At 37.1% G+C, this 23,450-nt stretch overlaps 1 protein-coding gene across 6 annotated transcripts in view; it reads right to left on the bottom strand.

The window, feature by feature from the left end:
* Positions 1-694: 694 nt before the first annotated feature.
* Positions 695-23,450, bottom strand: part of MBD5 (methyl-CpG binding domain protein 5) — a 396,020-nt gene continuing 373,264 nt past the window's right edge. For 3 of the 6 annotated variants that reach the window (XM_067025974.1, XM_067025971.1, XM_067025975.1), the window contains 3 exons: positions 14,276-14,388; positions 4,284-4,359; positions 699-1,296 (listed from right to left, as the gene is read on the bottom strand). In XM_067025974.1, coding sequence (XP_066882075.1) covers positions 1,225-1,296; positions 4,284-4,359; positions 14,276-14,388 — 261 coding nt within the window. In that variant the 3' untranslated portion in view covers positions 699-1,224. Of the gene's footprint in view, positions 1,297-4,283; positions 4,360-14,275; positions 14,389-23,450 lie in introns of all 6 variants that reach the window. The other 3 variants (XM_067025973.1, XM_067025976.1, XM_067025972.1) reach the window with 2 other exon arrangements.

Genomic DNA, 23,450 nt, shown 5'->3' with positions numbered 1-23,450 from the left:
ATAAGAATCTGTTAATGGTATAAATAATTCTTTAAATAAAATAAATCTGATATGTTACATAATACTGATAAAAAATTACCATTGCTAATAATTTCGTAAGCCACCTTAACTTCTGGTGTAAGTAATACTGATGAATGGATGTGAAACTTGCTTTGATGATTTGTACTTATTTTTGCTGCTATAGAAAAACTGAATTATAATCAACCTTACCTCTGATAATGGTTTCAAAGTGGGGTTTTGCCTCTGTGTATGGAAACAGAAAGTTTTATCTTGTCAGGTATTGTCTGCAAAAAAACCTCAACTCTGAGTGTCAGTGGTGGTGCAGCATAAGCTTTCTAGTTCAAGAGGTGGCTATCAAATGTTAACTACAGAAATGACTGAGTAAAATATCCCATCTAAGATTTTTTTTTATAAAACCTATTCTACTTTAAAACTTAGGTAAAAAAAATATGCAACAAATGGTTGCAGTTTCTGAATTCTTAATTTAGACCTGTGAGCCCTTGTCCCTTTAGAAATCTGCAAGGTTTCGATTTCCTAGACACCCGAAATCAAGTCCAGTGCTTCCAGGCAAGGTTCATGCCAAACAGACAATATAAATGGACACTCGGTGGTGTGCAGTGTATGTCATAATTCAGTTAATACATTATCATGCCTCTTCTCTGCTGTTAAATACAAAAACAGCATCTTTTACATTATCATAGAAAAGCATTTAGGTTGTATTTTTATTTATCACTTTACACTTGTAGTCTCTGGTAGGTGTACTCCATAGAAACCAAAGAATTTTGTACACTATTTCTTTGTACAATAAAAGATAAAGTGTGCATTAGGTATGCTTGTACATGACAATATTGTACAATATTTACATTTTTGATATCACCATGAAATTCTGCATTTTCTATATACAACATGGAAAATTCTTCAGAAACATTTGGACTATTTCTTATAATCACAATTTTAGTATTATAGAAAAAGAGTTTCTCAATAATCTCTTGACTATCACTCTCATCATTCAGGGATTCTGATTGGTTTTCCAGCATTCATTATCCTTCCTGATCAAAAAAAAAAAACATATTGTATCACTGTTTCTTTTAGCACCCTGTGGCGGTGTTAACTATCTGCCATAGTATAAATATTGATATAACAGTGGCTATATCAATACTTATATACAGCTATATCTGTGCACATTCCTTTCATAAACACTGCGCACTGCTGGAGTAGTCCCTGTTATCTGGAGATCTTCCTCCTCTTGGGTTTGGGGGGTCTCATTTGTCTGTCTCCCTGTGGGATTTGGTGAACCTGGAAATAAAAGAGATGGGGAAAAAAACAACAACAACAGAGATTGAAATCACAAACACCATATGATTTCTGACAAAGAAACAGGGTAGGGAACAGACTTTGGCCCTCATTTTCTATCACTGCTATCCTGAGGCATTTAAAATTTTTACCAAGGCCCAGATCACAGCGTGCCCACAGTCACTACAGAGGATGAGGAATCTTGGAAAATAACAAGCAGGGCAACACTCTGTGGACCTCCCCCACCCCCAACTAGTGGAATACAGAGGAGGAACTGGAAAAAAAAAAAATCAATGTAGGAAATGGGACTTGCAGCTGCTACCCCCGCTGTCCATTTAAGACAAAAATAAGATGTTTCCCATCAGAGATTCCCTGGATCACTAATCTCACTGAAGTCTGGAAAAGTGAATAAATATATACTAAACATATTTTCTTCTTTACTTCATCACTGTACTTATTTTATAACTGCTAAGAAGGGTCAAATGATAATACAAACATGCTCACAACTCAGCCCAAGGAGGTTTACTTGGGAGAAGAATCGGATGGAAAACAGAATACCACTACCATCTGTTGGCAAATCTAAGCTTGTGTAGTCTGGGAAGAGCAATTCATACAACTCATCTTTATATGCTAACGCAGAAACTAGCCTCATTTAGGGCTGGCTGTGTATCAGATCGAATGGGGTGGAACTTGGTTCCCAGGTATCAGACAGCATGTATGGTTTTGAGGGGCAGAGGACAAGTGCAAGGGAGGTGATCAGGTGCCCCACGTTGTTTTGTGGCTGTTGTGATACAGATAGGAGGAGGCAAGGTCAAGACCCAGGAAAGGCAGGATGCGCCCAAGGCAATGGTGTAGTAAATGCTTAACAACCAGCTTCCTGTGGAGGGACACAAGCCCACTGTAGCATATGCCAATCTCTGTGGTATAATACGCGTTTTCACCACGGCCAGTTTCAGGCTACCAATGGGATGTCACAGAACTCAGACTTAGGAAGAGATGTGCAGAATCAGCTCTCAAGATCCACTACAAGTTGGCTCAAATGCATGTTTTAAAGGTAATGTTTAGATAAAAGCAAAGGCCAATGGTATTCACAGTCAAATACAGAAAACTTTAAAAAATATTATATTTCAAAAATAACACCTATGAGTTTCTCACACTGCTTCATCCTCCTAACCCTTCCATATACATTCTTTAAAACCACTAGTCTCTGATAAAGAGCCAACTGAAACCTTTTCAAAATTGAGGAAAGAAGCCTTTATTCAAGACTGTAAACTAGTAACCTGTGGATCAAATGTGGCCTGGAAAGGGATTTTATTTAGCTATATGGTGTTTTAATATTTCAAAAATAGTTGGCAACACTGAAAAATGAGAAATTTTACTTCTAGACTTGTAGCATCTCATGAAAAATGGGAAGATCTTGCAACACTCACACAATTCCTCATATGGCTCAGATGTGCTGCAGCATGGAAGCAGGAGCTCCTTCTGGATAGAGCACAGCCCCCAAGTTGCCAGGGTCCCCAGCACTGCTGACTGCCCGCTGGCCACAAAGGCCAAATGTCCTGAGACAGAGACTAGCGAGATATTGCTAAACCCTTTTCTCTTCTTCCTGAGCAGGCATGGTGTATAGTACATTTACTAGTCCTCTTGAATTAAGAAGGCCACATGATGGCTTTTGGGTCAGGCCAGGGGAAAGTTAGCAGAAGTGATGAGCTTTCAGGTCTGGCCCATAAAACCTATCCTGGTGTCCTCTGTGTACACGGTCTTCTCTCCCCTGCTGGGCTGGATGCAAAGGATGTAATGGAGCACTCTGAGGCCCTAGGGAAGGGTGGACACTAGAAATAGAAAGAATCTGAGCCCCTGAATGATTGTGTGGGGCAAGCCCTTCCTCAACCAGAAGGAGACCCAAGTGAGGAACCATCTTTATGGCGTTGAGCCTCTAAGACTGAGAGTTGGTACACAGCCTACCTTGACCAGTGCATCTTGGTTGGCATTTCTTAATCCACTGAAATTTCTCTTTTACTCATACCTGACCCCTTTTACTTAATGATATTATTTGCCTGGCCCTAGAAGGTGTTTGAGTTTATAACCTCCACTCCAGAATCTTCCTATAATTCTACCAGGAAAGTTAACATTTCAGGGCCTCAGTTTACCCACTTTTGAAATGATGTGTCAGATCACAAAATCTCTAAAGTCCATACCAGTCCCAACATTCTATGAACGTATAACTTATCTCTATCATTCAATAGCCACTAGACGACTTGTTAGGATTCAGATAACCTTCTTAACACAGTGTCAAGTAAAAGTAAATTACCTTTCATTGCTGAGTAGCTTTAGATAATTCACATTTATTAGAGATTATCAAAATTATATTTTGAGCATTTACATTAGCCAATATATAAATTAGAGAATGATGAGTAAACTTCTCACATTCAACACTATTATATGCACCATCCAAAAAAAAATGTAAAGAAAAAGTAGACTCTACTTCTTTAAAACCAGTGGTTATAGTGTTAAATAATTTAACAACAGAATTTTGGGCCAAATATTTTATTTTTTTATGTAACAGTAGAAGGGAAATGAGAGGTCTATATACTCTTGATCTTGATCCTATGTTCAATTTCCCTTTTTGTTTTATGGGCAGAGTGAAATTTATATTACTGAATACTTAGGCAACACTAATGATCACTGCTATTCTGAGAGTCAAATGTAAAAGCTGTGATTTGAACTTCAATATTTTGCTGCTCACATTTTAGAAGAATGTTATGTGGGGGAAAAAAGGTACTTATCGCAGGAAAAAAATAGAGTTAATACCACTAGGTTATTTTTTCTAAAGTTATTTTTAATCTTTTCTGATATCAGTCTTTTTCTGAGCCTAGTAATTTAGTATTGCTATGTGAGTTGCTTGACAGTACTTAAGAGTCTGCACCAAAAAGTATAATACAATTTATTTCCAAAGAAACACAGTATAATGGAAAAATAAATTAACTTACAGTCCCAGATATTTTGTCCAGTTCACTCATGGCCTCATGAATAGCAGCTTCTAAATGGTTATTTAGCTTTCCACTTCTGGAATTAATGAAAACAACACACCATATTAATAAATTAAAGAAACAAAATCTCAATGTAATTCCCTAATCAGAGAACAGAAGTACCCAATCCACAAGAGAAAGTCAATTTATATTCACATTTGACAATTCAGATGACAAAATACTCTGGGATTCTCACGACTGAATACTAATGATAAAGTCACATAACTGCAGAAAAAAAAATGAACACATGATTGGGGAAAACGGATTCTTTCCCCTTCCACATGTTTCTTCCATAGTCTGATGATTTTTCAAGAAACCTGGGCCACAGGTCTCTTTTCCCACAGATGTAACTTGTCCTCTTAGAGTCCAGCCTGCTTTGCATTGCCTTTTGTTCTGGCTTGTCTCTTTTGCAGGCGGTCCGGCTGTGTGGCCAGAGGAAGGGCTCTGAACTTCAGGCTCTGGCCACTAGGGAGCTCCCTCTACCCTCTCTGGAGCGTCCTGGTTTCAGGAGTTGAGCAAGTGAAGGCTGAAATCCTGGTACACATTTGTTCCAGGTGGGAAACAGTTCAACTCGCTACACCTGAGGCTCTGCCACATTTTTTTTTTTGCCCCCACAAACCAAAATGACATAACTATTTGAGCAAATAAAGAATGATGGGCTCAGAGTGTCTATCACTTGCCTGACCTTTTCTCTCCACTCAGCATATCATCACATGTACTATAACACATGGAACATCTGCCATGATTGAAAGTTTTATCTAGGAAGCTGTTGAACTAATAACTAAAATCAGGCAAATCTACACTATCCATGTCTATAGTTATGTCCACTCTAATTTTTCCTTCTTCATGCATATAAAGAAATACCCAAATATTCTGAGTACTCAGGTGATTCATTTCATTTATCTTGTCATGACAATTACCAGAAAAGCTGCAGAGGTAAACCTTTTCAAAATAGGCTGTTAGCATGGCTTTCCAAGAATTAAGTCCTATCCCATCATCTACAAGGAGACTGGAAATTTGCAGTTGTAGAAAACTTTGGCTCACAGACCCATTTGGTTTGGCTCACATCATGTTTAGAAACATATCTGAGCTTTAGTGGAATGCTTTTATTATTTATTTATTTAAAATATTTACTTATTTAGTTTGTTTTTATAAATTTATTTATTTTACTTATTTATTTTTGGCTGTGTTGGGTCTTCATTGCTGCACGCAGGCTTTCTCTAGTTGTGGTTAGTCCTTCATTGCAGCGTGCGGGCTTCTCATTGTGGTGGCTTCTCTTGCTGTGGAGCACAGGCTCTAGGCTCACGGGCTTCAGTAGTTGTGGTGCATGGGCTTCAGCAGTTGTGGTGCACGGGCTTAGTTGCTCCACGGCATGTGGGATCTTCCCGGACCAGGGCTTGAACCCGTGTCCCCTGCATTGGCAGGTGGATTCTCAACCACTGCGCCACCAGAGAAGCCCTAGTGGAATGCTTTTAGATGAGGCCTTTTGGTTTACCGCAGCCCTCACCAAGTTTTACCCTCATACACCAGGACTGAAAAATTCATACATTTAGTTTCTGTATATAATCCTGAGTAGTATACTGCTAGGTACCTTGTGGATGCTCCATATATTTACTAAATAAAAATATTTGTCTAAAGCTGAAACAACGGCTCCATACTTTGGGAAATATATATGCACTTAAGTCAGTTTAACTGAAAGGAAAGATTAATGTAGTGGTTGTAACTAAATTATAAGGGCAATGCAGCACCAACCTCTTCCCCCACCTTTTATTGGCCTGTAAGCTACCCTCTAGCTTTTATATTCTTCTCATTTACTTTTAGAAATGTAAACAATGCAGAAAAGTGCATAGAATAAATTAGCAATCTCTATCAAACCCACTTCCAAAAATAAACTTAATAAATTACATATTTCCTTTAATTCATTTTATAAAAAAATTAAGCTGAAGTTCCCATTTGTTATCAATTCCTAGTCCCATACTCTCCCACCCTCTTCCCCAAAGGCAACTAACTGTGTTGTGTATTCTTACAGTGTGTTTTAATATTTTATACATCCATGAACAGTACCTAGTATTGTCTTTTATGTGTTTTATATATATATGAACAGTACCTAGTATTGTCTTTTATGTGTTTTATATATATATATCATACAAATGGTGTCCTGACATACCTACCATTCTGCAACTTTTCTCTTTCCCTTTTATTGCTATTTTTTTTTTTTTTTTTTTTTGTGGTATGCGGGCCTCTCACTGTTGTGGCCTCTCCCGTTGCGGAGCACAGGCTCCGGACGTGCAGGCCTGGCGGCCATGGCTCACGGGCTTAGTTGCTCCGCGGCATGTGGGATCTTCCCGGACCAGGGCACGAACCCGTGTCTCCTGCATCGGCAGGCGGATTCTCAACCACTGCGCCACCAGGGAAGCCCTTATTGCTATTTTTGAGTACTGTCCAAGTTGATATAATCTATTCACATACTGTCTTTTATTTACCTACATTTTCCACTTTTAAGGGGCCCTGGGCATCTTGTGGAGTCAGTCTGAATTGTTTTCCCAATGAGGAGTTTGCTAAGCATGATTCTGGGTGACTGGATAGGAGTCCAATCCCGGAACTCTGTAGGGCAATTTAAGCTGAGCTGGGGTTGGGCTGGGTCCCCTTTTGTGGACTGTTTAGCAAACGTCTTGACAGTATCACAAACTGCCCAGTTGCCTGATAATATTACACCTTGTGTAATGTGTTAAATAGCTTTATCCTTACTATTTCTTTTGTATAAAAGTATGAACGTAAGTTTGAAATATATTTGTTATGAATTTTTATTTACTATCTTATGGGTTTAAAATTGACTGTGTAAAAGTTCTTAATATCTAAAAAGAGGTAAAATGTTTCAGTGAAAAACCATCAGAGAATCTTGGTTCTCTCACCTTTAATAACAAAAATAGCTAGTATTTATTGAAAAGTTTATATGTGCCAAGAATTGTATTAAATCTTTATATACATTATTTCATTTAATCCTTATGACGATCTGATGAAGTAGGTATTATGACAACTGTTTGTATGCAATACTTCATGACTTTTTAGGGAAAATTGGTGAAACCAACTGCAATTTTATAACGAAGAAGATGGATATTTAACTACAAATAATTTTCAAAAGTAATAGAGTCATAAAAATGTTTTCCCTAACTATGAAAAATTACAGTAACATCACCATTAAAGAATAAAAATAATTCAACATTATTTGTTGAATAAATAGGCAAAATTTTAGTTTGTGATTTCATTCTTCAACGAGATATTTAAAATGTTTATAAACACCTTGTATCAATTTAAGGTAATTAGTATGTTTTTCCTTTAACAAACTTAAGTAGTTATTAGAGGGTGAAATGACTACTTTTGGAAGAGAGAATAAATATGGAGACATGGTGCAGGAAATTACATGAATACATCATTGGAATCAAGAGGTAAAGAGAGTTTCCCAGATGTCAAATCTGCATACTAATTTTTACACTAGCTGGTCAAGTCAGGAAAAAATGAGCTTAAAAGAGGAAGAGAAAACTCCATGAGTCCATGAAATGAAAAATTAGTCAAAATTCAGTCTTCTAGTCCAGAGGGCCTCCTTATGGAGTCTCTTCTACTATTTTCTCTTCCCCACTGACATTTAATAATAAACATTTTTACTGACGGACACTCTAAAAGCTACTTGATTAAGCAATAGATGTTCATATAATCACATTTCTCATTATTAATGGAGATAATTGCCACTTACCTTCACTGCCTACATTGTCACACATTACCCTTATCCTCATTAGTTAAAAAAAAAAAAGCCAGGTACACATCTGTGAATGGTATGAGAAATAAGAGGGAAATGAGAAGTGCACGTTGCTCTGGACTGTCAGTTCAGAATTTAAGCAACTCACTTCACGTAGAACAGAACAAACTTGGATAAGACATAAATGTCAAGAAACTTCGATTCTAAAACCTATAGGGAAAGTATGCAGATTTAAGAAAATTCAACACATGAGAGATCAAGATGGTGGAGTGTGAGGACACTGAACCTACCTGCATACCCCACCCCCCGCCCCAATGAATATATCAAAAATAAAACTACTTGTTGAGCAACTCTCACTGAAAATGACCTGGAGATAGAAATAATGACTCTTCTACAACAAAGACTGTAGAGAAAGGTCCACATGGAGTCTGGCAGGAAGAGAGGAGAAGATATCTGGTCAGGAGTTGCACACAGAAGAGGAGGGGGTATCACCAGCTTGGAGATCCTCCCTGGGGAGCATGGGGTTCAAGCCACATTCAGGCATTCCAGCCCTGGGGTCCAACACTGGGAAGATGAGCCCCTTAGCTGGTTTGAAAACAAGTGGGGCTTACTGGAGGGCTGTAAGAAACCAAGACTCCGCTCTTGAAGAGTGCATGCACAGACTTGCTTACCCCCCCGCCACCCCCCCCCCCCACGCACACACAGCAGAGAGATAGCATATTGGAAATAGCCTGGTGCTTTGGCTGGCTTGCCAGCACACTCCCTAGCCTTCACTGGGGGGCTCCAGCCCCTCTCGCTCTGGCACTGCTCTCCACTAGGGCAGGGGCTGCCATTGCCAGTGAGAGTGCACACATTTAGAGGGAATGGAGCCCGCACAGACCCTCTGACCAGGGCAGAGGTAGCCATTGCCAGTGTGCATATCCCTGACCACATCTGGAGGGAGGAGAACTAGCTCGATATATCAAGTGAAAACACTACTTTAAAAGATACATGTACCTGAATGTTCATAGCAGCATTATTTACAATAGCCAAGATATGGAAGCAACCTAAGTGTGTCCATCAACAGATGAATGGATAAAGAAGATGTGGCACATATATACAATGGAATATTACTCAGCCATAAAAAGAAACGAAATTGAGTTATTTGTAGTGAGGTGGATGGACCTGGAGTCTGTCATACAGAGTGAAGTAAGTCAGAAGTAGAAAAACAAATACCGTATGCTAACACATATATATGGAATCTAAGAAAAAAAAATGTCATGAAGAGCCTAGGGGTAGGACGGGAATAAAACACAGACTTACTAGAGCACAGACTTGAGGATATGGGGAGGGGGAAGGGGAAGCTGTGACGAAGTGAGAGAGTGGCATGGACATACATACACTACCAAACGTAGGGTAGATAGCTAGTGGGAATCAACCGAATAGCACAGGGAGATCAGCTCGGTGCTTTGTGACCAACCAGAGGGATGGGATAGGGAGGGTGGGAGGGAGACGCAAGAGGGAAGAGATATGGGAACATATGTATATGTATAACTGATTCACTTTGTTGTAAAGCAGAAACTAACACCATTGTAAAGCAATTATACTCCAATAAAGATGTTAAAAAAAAAAAGATACATGTACCCTAATGTTCATAGCAGCATTATTTACAATAGCCAAGATATGGAAGCAACCTGTGTCCATCAACAGATGAATGGATAAAAAAGTGGTATATATATATATATACACACAATGAGAATACTACTCAGCCATAAAAAAGAATGAAATTTTGCCATTTTTAACAACATGGTATTATGCTTAGTGAAATAAGTCAGAGAAATACAAATACTGTATGTTTTCACTTACATGTGGAATCTAAAAAAAAAAAAAAAAATGAATGTAACAAAACAGAAACAGACTCACAGATACATAGAACAAACTAGTGGTTACCAGTAGGGAGGGGTTGGGGTGAAGGGCAAGATAGGGGAAGGGGATTTTTCTGTTTGTTTTTTTTTGTGTGTGTGGCCTCACTGCTGTGGCCTCTCCCGTTGGGGAACACAGGCTCCAGACGCACAGGCCCAGCGGCCATGGCTCACGGGCCCAGCCGCTCTGCGACATGTGGGATCTTCCCAGGCCGAGGCACGAACCTGTGTCCCCTGCATTGGCAGGCGGACTCTCAACCACTGCGCCACCAGGGAAGCCCCAGGGGAAGGGGATTAAGATGTATAAGCTACCAGGTATAAAATAAGATACAAGGATATAACATACAGCACAGGGAATATAGCCAGTATTTTATAATAACTTTAAACAGAGTTTAATCTATAAAAATATTGCATCACTATGTTGTATACCTGAAAGTAATACTGTAAACCAACTATGTTTCAATTTTAAAAGATAAAGAAAATTTAATACAATAAGTATCATTTCTTGGTTTTAAAGTAAAAGTGTGATTTATGTTATTACTTTATTACTTTTCAGATTCATAAAAATAAGGTTACTGAACAAATATATACGTACATATAGGCAGAAGATTTGATCCTTACTTAAAATCATAACATATCTAAAAGCTATGTAATCTTTTTCTTTAATGAAGCTATTCCCTCTTTTAAGTAGAAAATGACCCTGAGTGATTCTTCAATAAATACATTAATATTTCTTTTGTGATTAGGCTGTAATAAGCACATCACTTTAAAGATATTAATTTATTGTACAGTTTGATTTGATTATAGAATATTGGGAATTAAAATGAATACATAATGCTCTAAACGTCTAATATGGTGATAGAACGTTTCAACAGGCAAAAATACACGATGGTTTTGTTTGTTTCAACTGTATCTTTACAATAAAAATAACTGTTTACTAAATACCACGTGCGAAGTACTATGTTAAGGTTCTCTTTATAACAATTCTAAGAGGTTGGAATTAATATCTCCATTTTGAGAAATGAAGAATTTAGTCTCAGAGAGGTTAAATAACATATGCAAGGGTACACACAGCTATGTAGTGATGGAAACAGGATTTCAACTGAGGTCAAAAACCAACTCCCCTACCCCCTGGTTCTCCTCCTCCTTTCTGATCACTATTCCCATCTCCTTCATTATCTCTAGTAAATGTTCAAGTGCCCCAGCATTCAATCCGTAGCCCACTATTCAAATTGGTAAAAGTATCCCTATGTGACTGCAGTCAGTTTTACATAATCAAATACCACTTCTTCCCAGTTTCAGACTTGTACCTGTGAGATCACAGGTACCTCATACTGCACTCAACAGTTTTCTCCTGTGTTCCCCATTTCAGTTTCCACTACCCATGAAGTCATCCAAGCTAAAACCCTGAGAGTTGTCCTTGATTGCTTGCTCTCCTTCACATTCCAACCAAATCACCATGATGTTCTGTCAGTTTTACCTCCTAAATATATCTTGATCATATTCCTTCTCCTCCAGTCTCATGGCTCCCTTCCTGGTTTGAGTCCTCATCCTCCCCTGTCCTCTGACAAGCCCTCCTAAATGGATGCCCTTGTCTCCAATACTGTTCTCCTAAAATTTATCCTCCATATATCTATATCTAAAGTGAAAATCCAACCACCTGTCCCCTTCAGGCACTTCCAATAACATGAAGACCCACGAGGCCTTACTAGGCCCTTTATGGTCTGGCTCCTGATTATATCTTTGGCTACATCTTTTACAGTTTCCTGTCCCCTAAATCCAACTGCTGATCTTATCTAAATGCTATCTCCCACCCCACCCCATCGTCCTCGTTTCCTTTGTCTGGCTAATACCTATGCAGTGTGTAAGGTTTGGCTCAGATTTTAGCTCCTCTAGGACGTCTTCCATTACCTGAGTTTAATGCCACTTCTCTGTGATCCCAAAATATACTATACATATTCCTGTCATTGCAACTTCAGCATCTTAATTATTTGTTTCTACATCTGCCTCCTTCACTAAACAGTGATGTCCAGGGACTATAGCATTGTGCCTGTTAGGCACAGATTTTTTGCTAAATTAATCTCCTTAAATTGGAGAATAAATAAATGATTAAATAAATAAATAAGTGATTGGGTTCAACATATCATTTATCATTATGTAACCTTCAACTAATTATTTAAACTATGTCGGTCTGAGTGTCCTCATCTATAAATGGGTTCAGTAATTCTGGCCCATCTTCTGATTGGGAGAATAGAAAAATGGATTTTAAATCATATATGCAAAATGTAGAGTATTCTACTAGGCATTTATAAGGCAAGTCAGTCTACTTAGACAACAGTCTGATAAACAAAGCTGTTTTGCTTCATATTTTTGTCTTTTACCTCTCCAATCTATACTCTTAAGTTTATGGTTTCATGAGAGTTCCTTTAGATAATGCCACTTAGGACTCATATAAATTCACCAGAAATAGTAAACTGGCTTTGAGGAAAAATGCTTAAACTGCTGTTTGTTACTCATTACCTTTCAGAAATTGCTTAATAGCAAATTTATGGGGAAAATACAGCTCATTTCAAGGCAGTATTTCTAAATATTTGGAAGAGTTATTTTATTTCTGTGTTATCAACGGTTTTGGATATATTGCATATAATCCAGCTAACTGGCATACCTCACCGAAGAAAAGATTTCAGGGATATTTTACATCCAATAAACAAGTACTATCGGGCTTCCTTGGTGGTGCAGTGGTTAAGAATCTTCCTGCCAATGCAAGGGACACGGGTTCAAGCCCTGGCCCGGGAAGATCCCACATGCCGCGGAACAACGAAGCCCGTGCGCCATAACTACTGAGCCTGAGCTCTAGAGCCCACGTGCCACAACTCCTGAAGCCTGCGCGACTAGAGCCCATGCTCTGCAACAAGAGAAGCCACGACAATGAGAAGCCTGCACACCGTAACGAAGAGTAGCCCCCGCTCACCCCAACTAGAGAAAGCCCGCGCGCAGCAGCGAAGACCCAACACAGCCATAAATAAATAAATAAATAAATAAATTTATAAAAAACAAAAAAATAAACAAGTACTATTGAATATTCTAAAGCAAATGGCCCACTGAAAATTTGTGATGTAGGTTTGCAATTTCCCTCCTTTCATCCAGACCTTGTATGAATTTTATAGGCTTTATTCTACTACTAAGCTCTGCATTGTGTCACGTCAGTCAGAATAGAGGGGAGGGCACTTGCCTCACTGTGTGCCTTCTCTATAGTGAATCTGGCAATTCACTTGGCCCTCACCACAACCAGTGCCAACTTGCTACCTTCCAAAGGAGTCCCGAACATAGGAGCACAGGAGTTTACTCCTTGCAGCTGGCATCTTTTTATGAGACATTCTAGTGAGGTGAAGAGAGTCTCCCCAAGATTTGTTGAGCTCTAAAATTTTAGCTCTGGCAAGAATTACTGAAGACACCACTAAGAGAATGAGTGCCCTTTAATAGATATTATTATCATTATATAAGTCTTTTATACAAGACACACTACTAATCATTATGTTTTCATAATTCTTAGATGTTGGATAATATGAAAATTATAGTAACTGAACAGGTGTATTGATTATATATATATTTAAAATAACTTTCCATGTACATATACAGAAGCACATTTATAGTTCTCTACCTTAAAATGAAATAATAGTTATGATATATAAAACTACATTGCATTACAGTCAAATTGTGTTTCAAACATTATCTACTTGTCCATACTACATTTACTCAGACTATAAAGATCTAGAAAAAATGGAATAATAATAATGTCCCAAAGTTCAACTTATTATTATAATTCCAAAGAAAGCCTATTGCCCCTGCCCCAAGAAAAAATAATTATTTACCATCACTTTGACTAACAGTTAATCTGCCAAAGCTATTCACATGTGTACAACTAGGGGTGGGGGGTATTCCCCCTCCCAAAGTATTTGAATTACAAAGGGATATACTTTTGCTACACTTTCAGAGACTAATTGCTACATGTTGAGAATATTAATCATATTTTCTTTCCCATTAAATGGGAGGGATGGAGACGGAAGGAGTAAGGAAAGAGCTGATGAAGTAGGAAACCCCCCACACAGTATAAATTGTTAAGAAAATATTTTCTGTGTAGCTAATTTATCTATAATGGTCCTCTTGGATGATAACTATTAAGCAGTACTTAGGCAAGAACCAAGATGGACAAAATCAGTGAGATTTCATTGTCCCTTTGAAGGAAAACCAGTAAATTATATCCTTGAAAAACAAAACAGAAAAAAAATAGTGCTTACTTTCTGTTCCTTTTCCGGGCTCGGCTGTAAGCTTCTAAACCTTCTGTTAGTGTCTTCAACTTCTCGGGCTCCACCTGAGTGAAGGCATGAAGACCAAACCACATTACCCAGACCTGCAATTGTTAACAGTGTGTTTATTTTCCTGCTGTACAAGCAGGTGCTGCACTGGGGGAAAGGGGGCTTAACTCTCACTGCCCTGTCAAATGCTCTGTCCTCACTCCAGCAGAGGTTGATTCTGCGGCTCCCAGGCTGCAACATCAGGGGAAATGAAAGACTCGCTTTCAAAAGTGTCAACATTTTCAAAATAATGTTTTAAGAACAAAACTTGGAATTTAAACAACTTTCATTTCACAAAATCATATAAACAAGAGATCCTGGTTTGCTTTCTGCACTGCCTGATGCTCAGCAATTGCAAAGCTGTATTCCATTAGGGATGAACAAGAGCGGTAGTTAGTGAAGGCGGTGGACTTTGGAGCCAGCAGATGGAAGTCTGAATCCAACCTCCTCACTTTCTAGCATGAATAAAACACTTAAATTTCCTGAGCCTCGGTTTCCTCCTCTTTAAAGTGAGGACAATAATACCTACCTTCCTGCTAGAATCGCTGTGAGAATTAAAATGCAACAAGTCACGCTGAACACTTAGCTAAGCATAGAGCAGCTAGTGTTACTCAGTAGGCGTTAGGCTCTGCAGAGGCCAGAGAACGAGTGGGGCACTAAGCTGCACGTACTCCTTAATGATGTGGGAAGAGGGTGTTGCTATACCTGATGGGCGTGTCCTCTTCCCTGTCCTGCTTTCCCCCACCAGCCTAGGTTATGTGACGTCTGCTATCTCATCGCAGTGTGCCACTAAATGGTGGCTGGGGGATTAGTGGGGAAGGGGAGGTGCAGCCTTTGCCACCTGCCCCTTATAAACTCTATCGTGGTTCTTGAAGCCACTTCTCCTAAGAAAAGCAATTAATAAATAGGAAATGTTGTATGTGAATAAAAACATATTTAGAAAAACACTGCTACTTTTATTGATCTTAAACACAATCTAAGTAGAAACAGTACTGCTTGCTGTGTAAATATAGCTTCAAAGTAAGTCCCCCACCATCCCTTAACCCAGTTTTTCCCTCAGCCCTACACTATTTTTGTATAAAAATTCAGAGGTTGCCAAAACGCCTAGTGGGTAAGAAAATTTACACTAATAAGCAAGGGAATGATTAACTTTTGTCTTTAAATCTTCCTGACTCATGAACACCATTCATAAATAATTTTTCTTTGACCCCTTCAAATCTAGTACACAGTAATGATTAACAAAGGGTCTCCATTATCAAGTCTGAAAACAAGCATTTCTAATTATTCCGTGAGAAAAACAGTCAAATAATGGAAACATTTTCCTTTTCATGACTTCTGTATTTTGTCCCAAAGGATCCAAATGTCTTATATACACACATTCATTGGGGATACCTAATCTATTGTGCCAGAACAAGAGAGAACTTTGTTCCAGTAACAATTCTACAGGAGTGATGAAGTGTCTTATTGGGATGACTGGAAAAGCTTAAGTAAGATGAATATATCCATGTGTTGTTTTTTAAAAAAAGGTGCCTGGATACCTTTTCACATTTCACATTAGAAATGAGGTTCTATCTTGCATTCACTCACACAAAGAAAATATGAAAGATATTTCACACACTACATTTATGTAATTTATAGCTAATTCTGCTTATATTTAAATTATTTTCTTGGCAGCAAGGAGAAAGCTCTCCTGTAACATAAACTTCTATTAGACACAAACTGGTGCAGTGAGAGATCTCAGCAGGGATTGATGCAGGCAACAGAAAGCAGATTCACAGTGAAACAAAGCAACACATCACAATGAAAACTTACCCAATTGGTTTTAATTTAAAAAACTAAGTTAGGTTGAACTACTTTAAAAAAATCATCTATTTTTGTTTTTAATTAAGAAATAAGGGGCAGTAAAAGCATTTCTTGTGCATTTATTATGTAGAAGGTACTGTTTTATTATTTAATGTGGTAATACTGCACACTAGTATTGTTTTGTCATTTTACAGATGGGACTAAGTGAGTTTAAGCAACATGGCCAGCACTGAAACTCAGATCTGACTCCAAAGCAACCTCTCTCCACCACAACAACTCTAATATACATTGAAATATACATAATATATATAGGTATATATATAAATATATACACACACACATATATACATATGTAGGTATATATGTATATACACATATACTAAAAAACTTAGGTCAAATTATTTTAAATCCAATTATAGTTTTATAGATATTTAGATGATACTTGCTCAAGCTTATCTTCAAAAAATTTTTTATGCTTGGATAATTTTCTGAACTAATTCTCTACCATGATTTCTTCATTTAAATATGCCTCTAAGGTTCTATGGTATCTCATAATAAATTACATTATTTATAAAGGATTCAATGACCTTGAAAGAGAAAGCAATGATGGTGCTTTCTGAAACTAAATATAAGTAAGACACACATCACTCTGTATTTCTGAGATGACAAGATCATACATATCCACAAGTAAATGTTTAGTTTATTTGGTTTCTTAATTTTAGGACTCTTCTGTATTATGAAATATAATACATGAAGCGGGTGTGTTTTTTCTGGGGAAATATTCATCTACTTACACAATACTCAAGAAAGTCTTTAAAGATACCTCCCCCCCACCAAAGGTGTCAGGGAACAACAAAATAAATTCCATCTCTAGTTAAATAGAAATCATATTTAATGATTTAATGAATACTCCCTCATAAATTACTTAGCTAACTTGTAAATGAAGAAAGTACTGGGAATCAAATACATAAATATAACATTAAAAAGATTAAACACATACATATTTTAAAATAAAACTTACACTGAAGGAGCAAGTAATTTAAGACACTATTTTAATCTGTAATTTCATAATCTTATATTCCTGTATATCCAAAAGGCAGAAGCTCCATAAGTTGATTCCTATCTTGGTGAGAAATTGGGGGAGAACTTTATAATGTATCTTTACTGATAATCTGCCAACATATTCTCATTCTAACAGTGATGATGCTAACAGTAATTGCTATCATGGTATAACTCTGCACATATGTCATTCTAGAATTAGAAAAAGATATCCAGAACTTATATGTATTTATAGTACATATATTACCTCATGTATCAATATACACATTTGGTGAATCCTAAATCCCTTCTTTCATTCATTCAGATTCTTTAGATATAATAATTATTTGACATAAATAGTCCTGTAGTCTGTTCCGTAGGGTTAGAAACATACCCATAGAGCCAGACATTATTATATGGTGGAAGTTTGAGTTTTCTGAAGAAGTCTGACGCTCTGGTTGCTTATTCTGTTCAAAAGGCACGTGTTAAACATTTGGTGATTTAATTAAGTTTGATCTCGGGTCAGCACAATAGCATGTAGTGTATCTCAGAAATAAGTCTATGACAAAAGGAGACACAAACATTTCAGAGAGCCAAAGTGACACTCTGAAAGCGAGGTATAGTATGTATTAGAAGAACCTGGACCAAAGATCCTAGATCACTTTTGAATACAGCCCATTAACTAGAGAAGATGTCAAAATTCCCCGCAGGTTTTAATCCCTGATAACAGGATTAAATCTCTTGGTGATTACTTTGCTGGTACTTAGTGCTGAGGCAAAGCTGTCACACAAAGGTCAAAGGATAGAGCAGAGCCATGTCACAGATTTCATAACAGAGATAAAACAGCTGACCTCAATTGCCCCTTTTCATTCTTCACTTCCCATACCATTTCTACAGTGTCAGCAGCTCCTGTTGTTGGTGGAATGGTATCATGCAAAGAGTACTAAGCTTAGAGTTAGGAGACCAGGGTTCGGGCCTGGTTTAGCTGCTTGTGACTTGTGCCCTTAGGAATGCCACTTCCCTGAGCTCCAAATGGAAATAATTGTGCGCATCTTTATGGAGAGGATCTAAAAAGATTATAAATAGGAAGGTGTTGTATAAACACCAAAGCAGTCTTTCCCAAAGTGCCACCGGTGGCAAGTGAAATTGTTTTAGGTGGAACATGGACAGACCTTTAATCATTTTTAAGTTAAATACCCATATAAATTTATATTAGAAAAATACGAAAACATTATACCTATGATTTCACATATATCTTAGAATAAGACTAGAAGTTATTATTATTATTATTTTTGTGGTACACGGGCCTCTCACTGTTGTGGCCTCTCCTGTTGCAGAGCACAGGCTCCGAGATCTTCCCGGACCGGGGCACGAACCCATGTCCCCTGCATTGGCAGGCGGACTCGCAACCACTGCGCCACCAGGGAAGCCCTAGAAGTTATTTTTAAAGTGGCTTGAATAGTGCCTACATAATACGTGCCAAAAAATATTTGTTGAATGAATAAATAAATAAGTAAATGAATTTAAGGAAAAATTTTAACTATTTTTAAAATTTTAATTTAATAGTACAGGTAACATGTGACTTGAGCTGAAGTCTGGGAAATGCAGTTCTGAAGCAATAAGAAAATAGGAGGCATTTATTAGGTTTGTTGTTATCAAATATTTATTAAATAGTAACTATTTTAATAGTAACTATTTTAATCTTCAAGCTGAAAACGTCTTGCTAACTTAAGTGCAATATTTCAACAGTTTTGCAAGTATGGGAATTAATGATAAACAAATAATTGGGGGTAAAAAGTTGACTCACCTGTGACAGAAAGTGTGAATCTAATTTTCCATCAATAGTACTTAAGGAAAAATCCATAAAGTGAATCACAATTTTTTTCAAAGGGACTAAGCAAATCCACATTATTACAGTTTTAGTAAGTGGCCCTATCTGAGGCTTTTTCGTGGCTTCCTTTCCTCTTCAGTTCAGATAGCAGCGTTTTTAAGTACTAGAGAACTATAGTATAGGACTAGAGTAAATCTATTCTAAATATGACAATACATTTCATATAGATCCATAAGACATATAGAATTAAATGTTTTGAATAAACTTGTACTTCTAAGGATACACTGTTTAAAAGTCCATATAACAGAAGCATGTATTTGCCTCATACCTGAGATTTCATTTGCTACTAACCATATGACAACTGTATTGACAAGCTCAAGAACTCTGTGCTTGGTCTCAGTTATCTATGAATGGAGACAGTTCTCCTTTTCCTCTTTAATCTTTCTCAGAAAAAAAAAAAATAGTTCATGGTATTCCACAATTTACTAAAGTTTACCTAAGCTTTGTACTCAGTTTAGTCTTTTCCTTAATATTCATATTTTTGGTGTTACCTAGTTTTTCATTTTTATTACCTTTGAAATTTTGATCAGGCACTGACTTTGTTTGTCTGGATTTTATCTTGCTTATTCCTTTTCAAAAACTATTTTGCTCCTTTTTCAAAAAGATCCTGTTGCTACAGAGCACTGGTTGCCCCAGCCACCCCACCAGCCAAAATGCAGTCCACATATTGTGGATATTGATTGGGTATAGAGAAAATAATTCATTTCCAGAAGTGGTTAAGAAAATATATAAGGCAAAGGGAATACACAAAGAACACTTTCAACAGAGAATGATAGTACTAACGAATATAAATAGTTAATACTGATAATCAAGCCCAGAAAGAATGTTCTTCAAATTAACAGTGTTTAAACCTCACAGGAGGGCACACCTCCCAAATTTAGTTCCCAGGCTCAATTTCTTAAGTTACACATCCCCAGAATGCCACTGTAAGCTATCTCTGGTTTTGCTCCATACCATCAAAACGTGAGTGCATGTGATACTGAACTGACATACAGAAAGTGATTGTCTCAAAAAAAATTTGGCATGAGTTTTAATAATGATGAGTTCTTTCTGTTTTGAACAACCATTCAGAGAGCTACTTTAATCTCTACCTGTCAAATATAACCATGTGGAAAAAAGTCAAAGTGTGAGTCTAGAGAATGAGCACCCTACCCATTGCTTTTAAAAACGTCTTCATTTAACCAGGTGATGTTGAACCAACATGTAGAACTTTTCTGGGTAATCAGGAGATGTCTCTACCTGTCCAACAACAACAAACATTTCACTGAAAGGAAACATTTTGGTGCCAATATAGAAATAAATTCTTTCCTAAATTTGGCTTGAGTCAGAACACACATCGAATGTAACAATGAAATATGAAGACCAATGGGACAGTGTGCAAAAAGAGTAAAAATAATCTACTCAGAAAAAAATAAGAATTTTATTTTTTGATTATTACTTGATAGTCAATCCTTTTAGGCTAGTTAATGTAAGATCAAAGATGGCAGATGATAATTACAAAATATATCTTAGAAAAAAAGAGCATTTTTTCCTGTTTTAAAAGTTATTGAAATAAATACATAAAGATAACCATTACCCCCCATAGTTGCACAGGCTTAAAATGTTTGTACATCATAGTGTATAGGTATAATGCCAGTGGAAGCCATTTTCCTGTCCAAGAATTCCTTAATACTGTGCCAAGATCTGGCAGTACATTTCTCTAGCCATGACTAAGCACTGAGGTCTTATTCTTGGCCACTAAATCTGAAGCTATAAAGGGTTCATGGTTCAGAGAGAAGCTTGTACCACTTCTTTAGAAAAAGTATAAATATCTTCTAGAGTGTACTTCGTTACAAACTGATAGTCACAGGAAAAAATGAATTAGTAAGGAGATACCACTTCCTGAATGGTATTATATAAGGCACATAACATCCTTCGGTGCTGTCACATAGCTTCAATATGGGGACAGTATTATATAGGGGTGATTCAGTGCAACTTTTCACAGACTGTTAAAAATCTCTACTAGTTAATATTGTTGAGTGTTTTGGGGGGTAGGAAGGTAGCGGAAGAAAGTCTGAGTTTATAGTGTTTAGAAACGTTGAGGAGAGGGGGACTTTCAAGTTCACTCAACAAACTAAGTGCTTTAAAATGCTTCCAAGTAGAACTCCTGCTTAAAATGAACAGCTAATAGTAATTTATAATCAGATATGCCAATTTGTATGCAACATCCTGAGGTTCATAAAAAATAGTTATAAACTATTTCATTCATTAAATGTTATTATTAACCTTTCACCCCAACCTGGTTAGTAAGTCCTTTTTACACAGATAATGCATAGGTAAACAATAATGAAGGTCAAATGACCACAATTCTACAATGGTGGAATCCAAATTCCTAAGGTTGTTTAATACAGTGCTTGCTTCGGCAGCACATATACATAAGGTTGTTTAATATAGACAACAGAGAGGAGGAGGCTAACTTTTACTGAGCCTCTCTTGTGTACCATCTATTTATGGTAATGCATTTAATTCTTAAACATCATTCTGAGTAGGAATTAATATTCCCACCTGAGCAGTGAGGAGATTTCAGCTCTGGAGATTAACATACTTATTCAGAACCATTTAGGTGACTGGCAGAGGTGCGTTTAAGCTCACACAAGAATGCCCAGAGCCCAGGCCTCTTGCCACACCTGGCTTTCTCTCTAGTTCTCCGAGGACTGTGTTCACACAGTATTTGATATTTAGAAATCATACCTCCTAGAAAGGAATCTCAGAAATTGCAGGACGTTTCTAATGCATTATTAGTAATTCTACTACATTTAACACCCCGCAGAAGATTAAAAATGTCTTTCTAAAATCATAAGCTGACCAAGTCATTTACTATCATGACAAACAGTTAGCTAAAGTATCAGGTTATGGACAACTTGGGGATCTCAGCGCCTGCTCCAATCACAGCCCTGACCCCTCAGTCTAGAGACCACTCATGCAACCTGAAAACACGAGGGCAAGCCTGGCTTGCTCTGAACTAGTAACCTGCAATCCTGTTCATTAATTAATATTATTTTTTCTACTTTGCCTGCTTCCAAAAAGGATTTGAAGTGACGTTTTGAGAACAAAGGTTGTAACAGAAAACAAATGATAAGTTTGTGAGATGTGAGGGATGGGAGGAGGTAAGATAATAAATCTATTCTAAAACTTGAGTTAACACAGATTTTATCTGGTGGGATCTGACAGGATCTTGGATTAAGTTACATACTTGGGTGGACACAGAAATACTAGTATGAAAACTTGAGAGGCTAAGAAGGTTTTAAATAATCATGTGTAAGAAAACTGTTTAGCAAATCTTTTCTTCTGAGATACTACAGAGACACATACTGGGGGAAATGGTCCCACATTCCACATCAGCAAGACAGAATTAATAAGAGTTTACTATAATAAACAAATAGTTTATGAAGTTAGTCTCTGTATTCCTCTCTTGACTTCATTAAAATGTCAGGCAATATATGGAAGGAAATCTAATACACTGCTTACCTTTCTAAAAGCAGAAGTCTAGTTATAAACGCGAAAGACTTTATCCAATATTGTGAGGACTAAGGAGTTCTATGTAAATAAAATTTACATCATAATCGGTTCACAATTTTAAACCAGTTTTACTGTAAAACATGTTTTATAGGAGATCTTTTCAAATAGATCATGCTTTGTCTTCACAGATATTAACCACAGTTTAATCTTTTCTAGGTGGACCAGGATCACTAAGATGTCAGGCAGAGAGGACATTTGGCTTGAAGTCAGAGAGATCTGTGTTTGAAATTTCACCTTTCTTGGTATTATAAACTGAGAACAGGGTTTGGCTAGCTGGGCATCGTTAAATAAGGTATGAGGAAGCCCTTCGTTTGTTTGGTGAACTATAGGGGGAAAAAAGGGTTTGTGAAATAGCACTTTGTTTTTTAACGTTCAAAAGTGAGGTAGGTCCTGAAAAGACCAGAGGTTTTTAAAAATGTTAAGTGCCCTAGAGGTTTTAAGGCTGTTATACCTTGCTTTTTAATGACAGATAAATATTTCATGTGTTATCATTAATATTTTATTATAAATTTTCAGTTTTTCACCTCTAAATGTTTGCTTTCAATTACTTTTTCTGATTTATGGGAAGTATTTTTAGTGTATCTTGATATCAAGATTTTGATATCAAAGTTTTGAGAATGCAAAATTACAATGTCAGCCAATGGGAGGGGGTATATTTGAATTTACAGAAACAATTTTATGCTCTCTATTAGGGATCCACCTATTGTCTATAATAAAGAAGAAGAATCTGGATTTTTGAAACACTTTTATAGTGACTGTAAATCAGTTGAGTATTTAAATAAAGTAAAATAAATGTTTCTTGGACTCTTAGATAATGATATATTTTTT

The sequence above is a fragment of the Kogia breviceps genome, chromosome 2 (assembly GCF_026419965.1).
Source record: "Kogia breviceps isolate mKogBre1 chromosome 2, mKogBre1 haplotype 1, whole genome shotgun sequence".
Taxonomy (NCBI): Eukaryota; Metazoa; Chordata; class Mammalia; order Artiodactyla; family Physeteridae; genus Kogia; species Kogia breviceps.
This window is presented reverse-complemented; position numbering and strand designations above follow the sequence as displayed.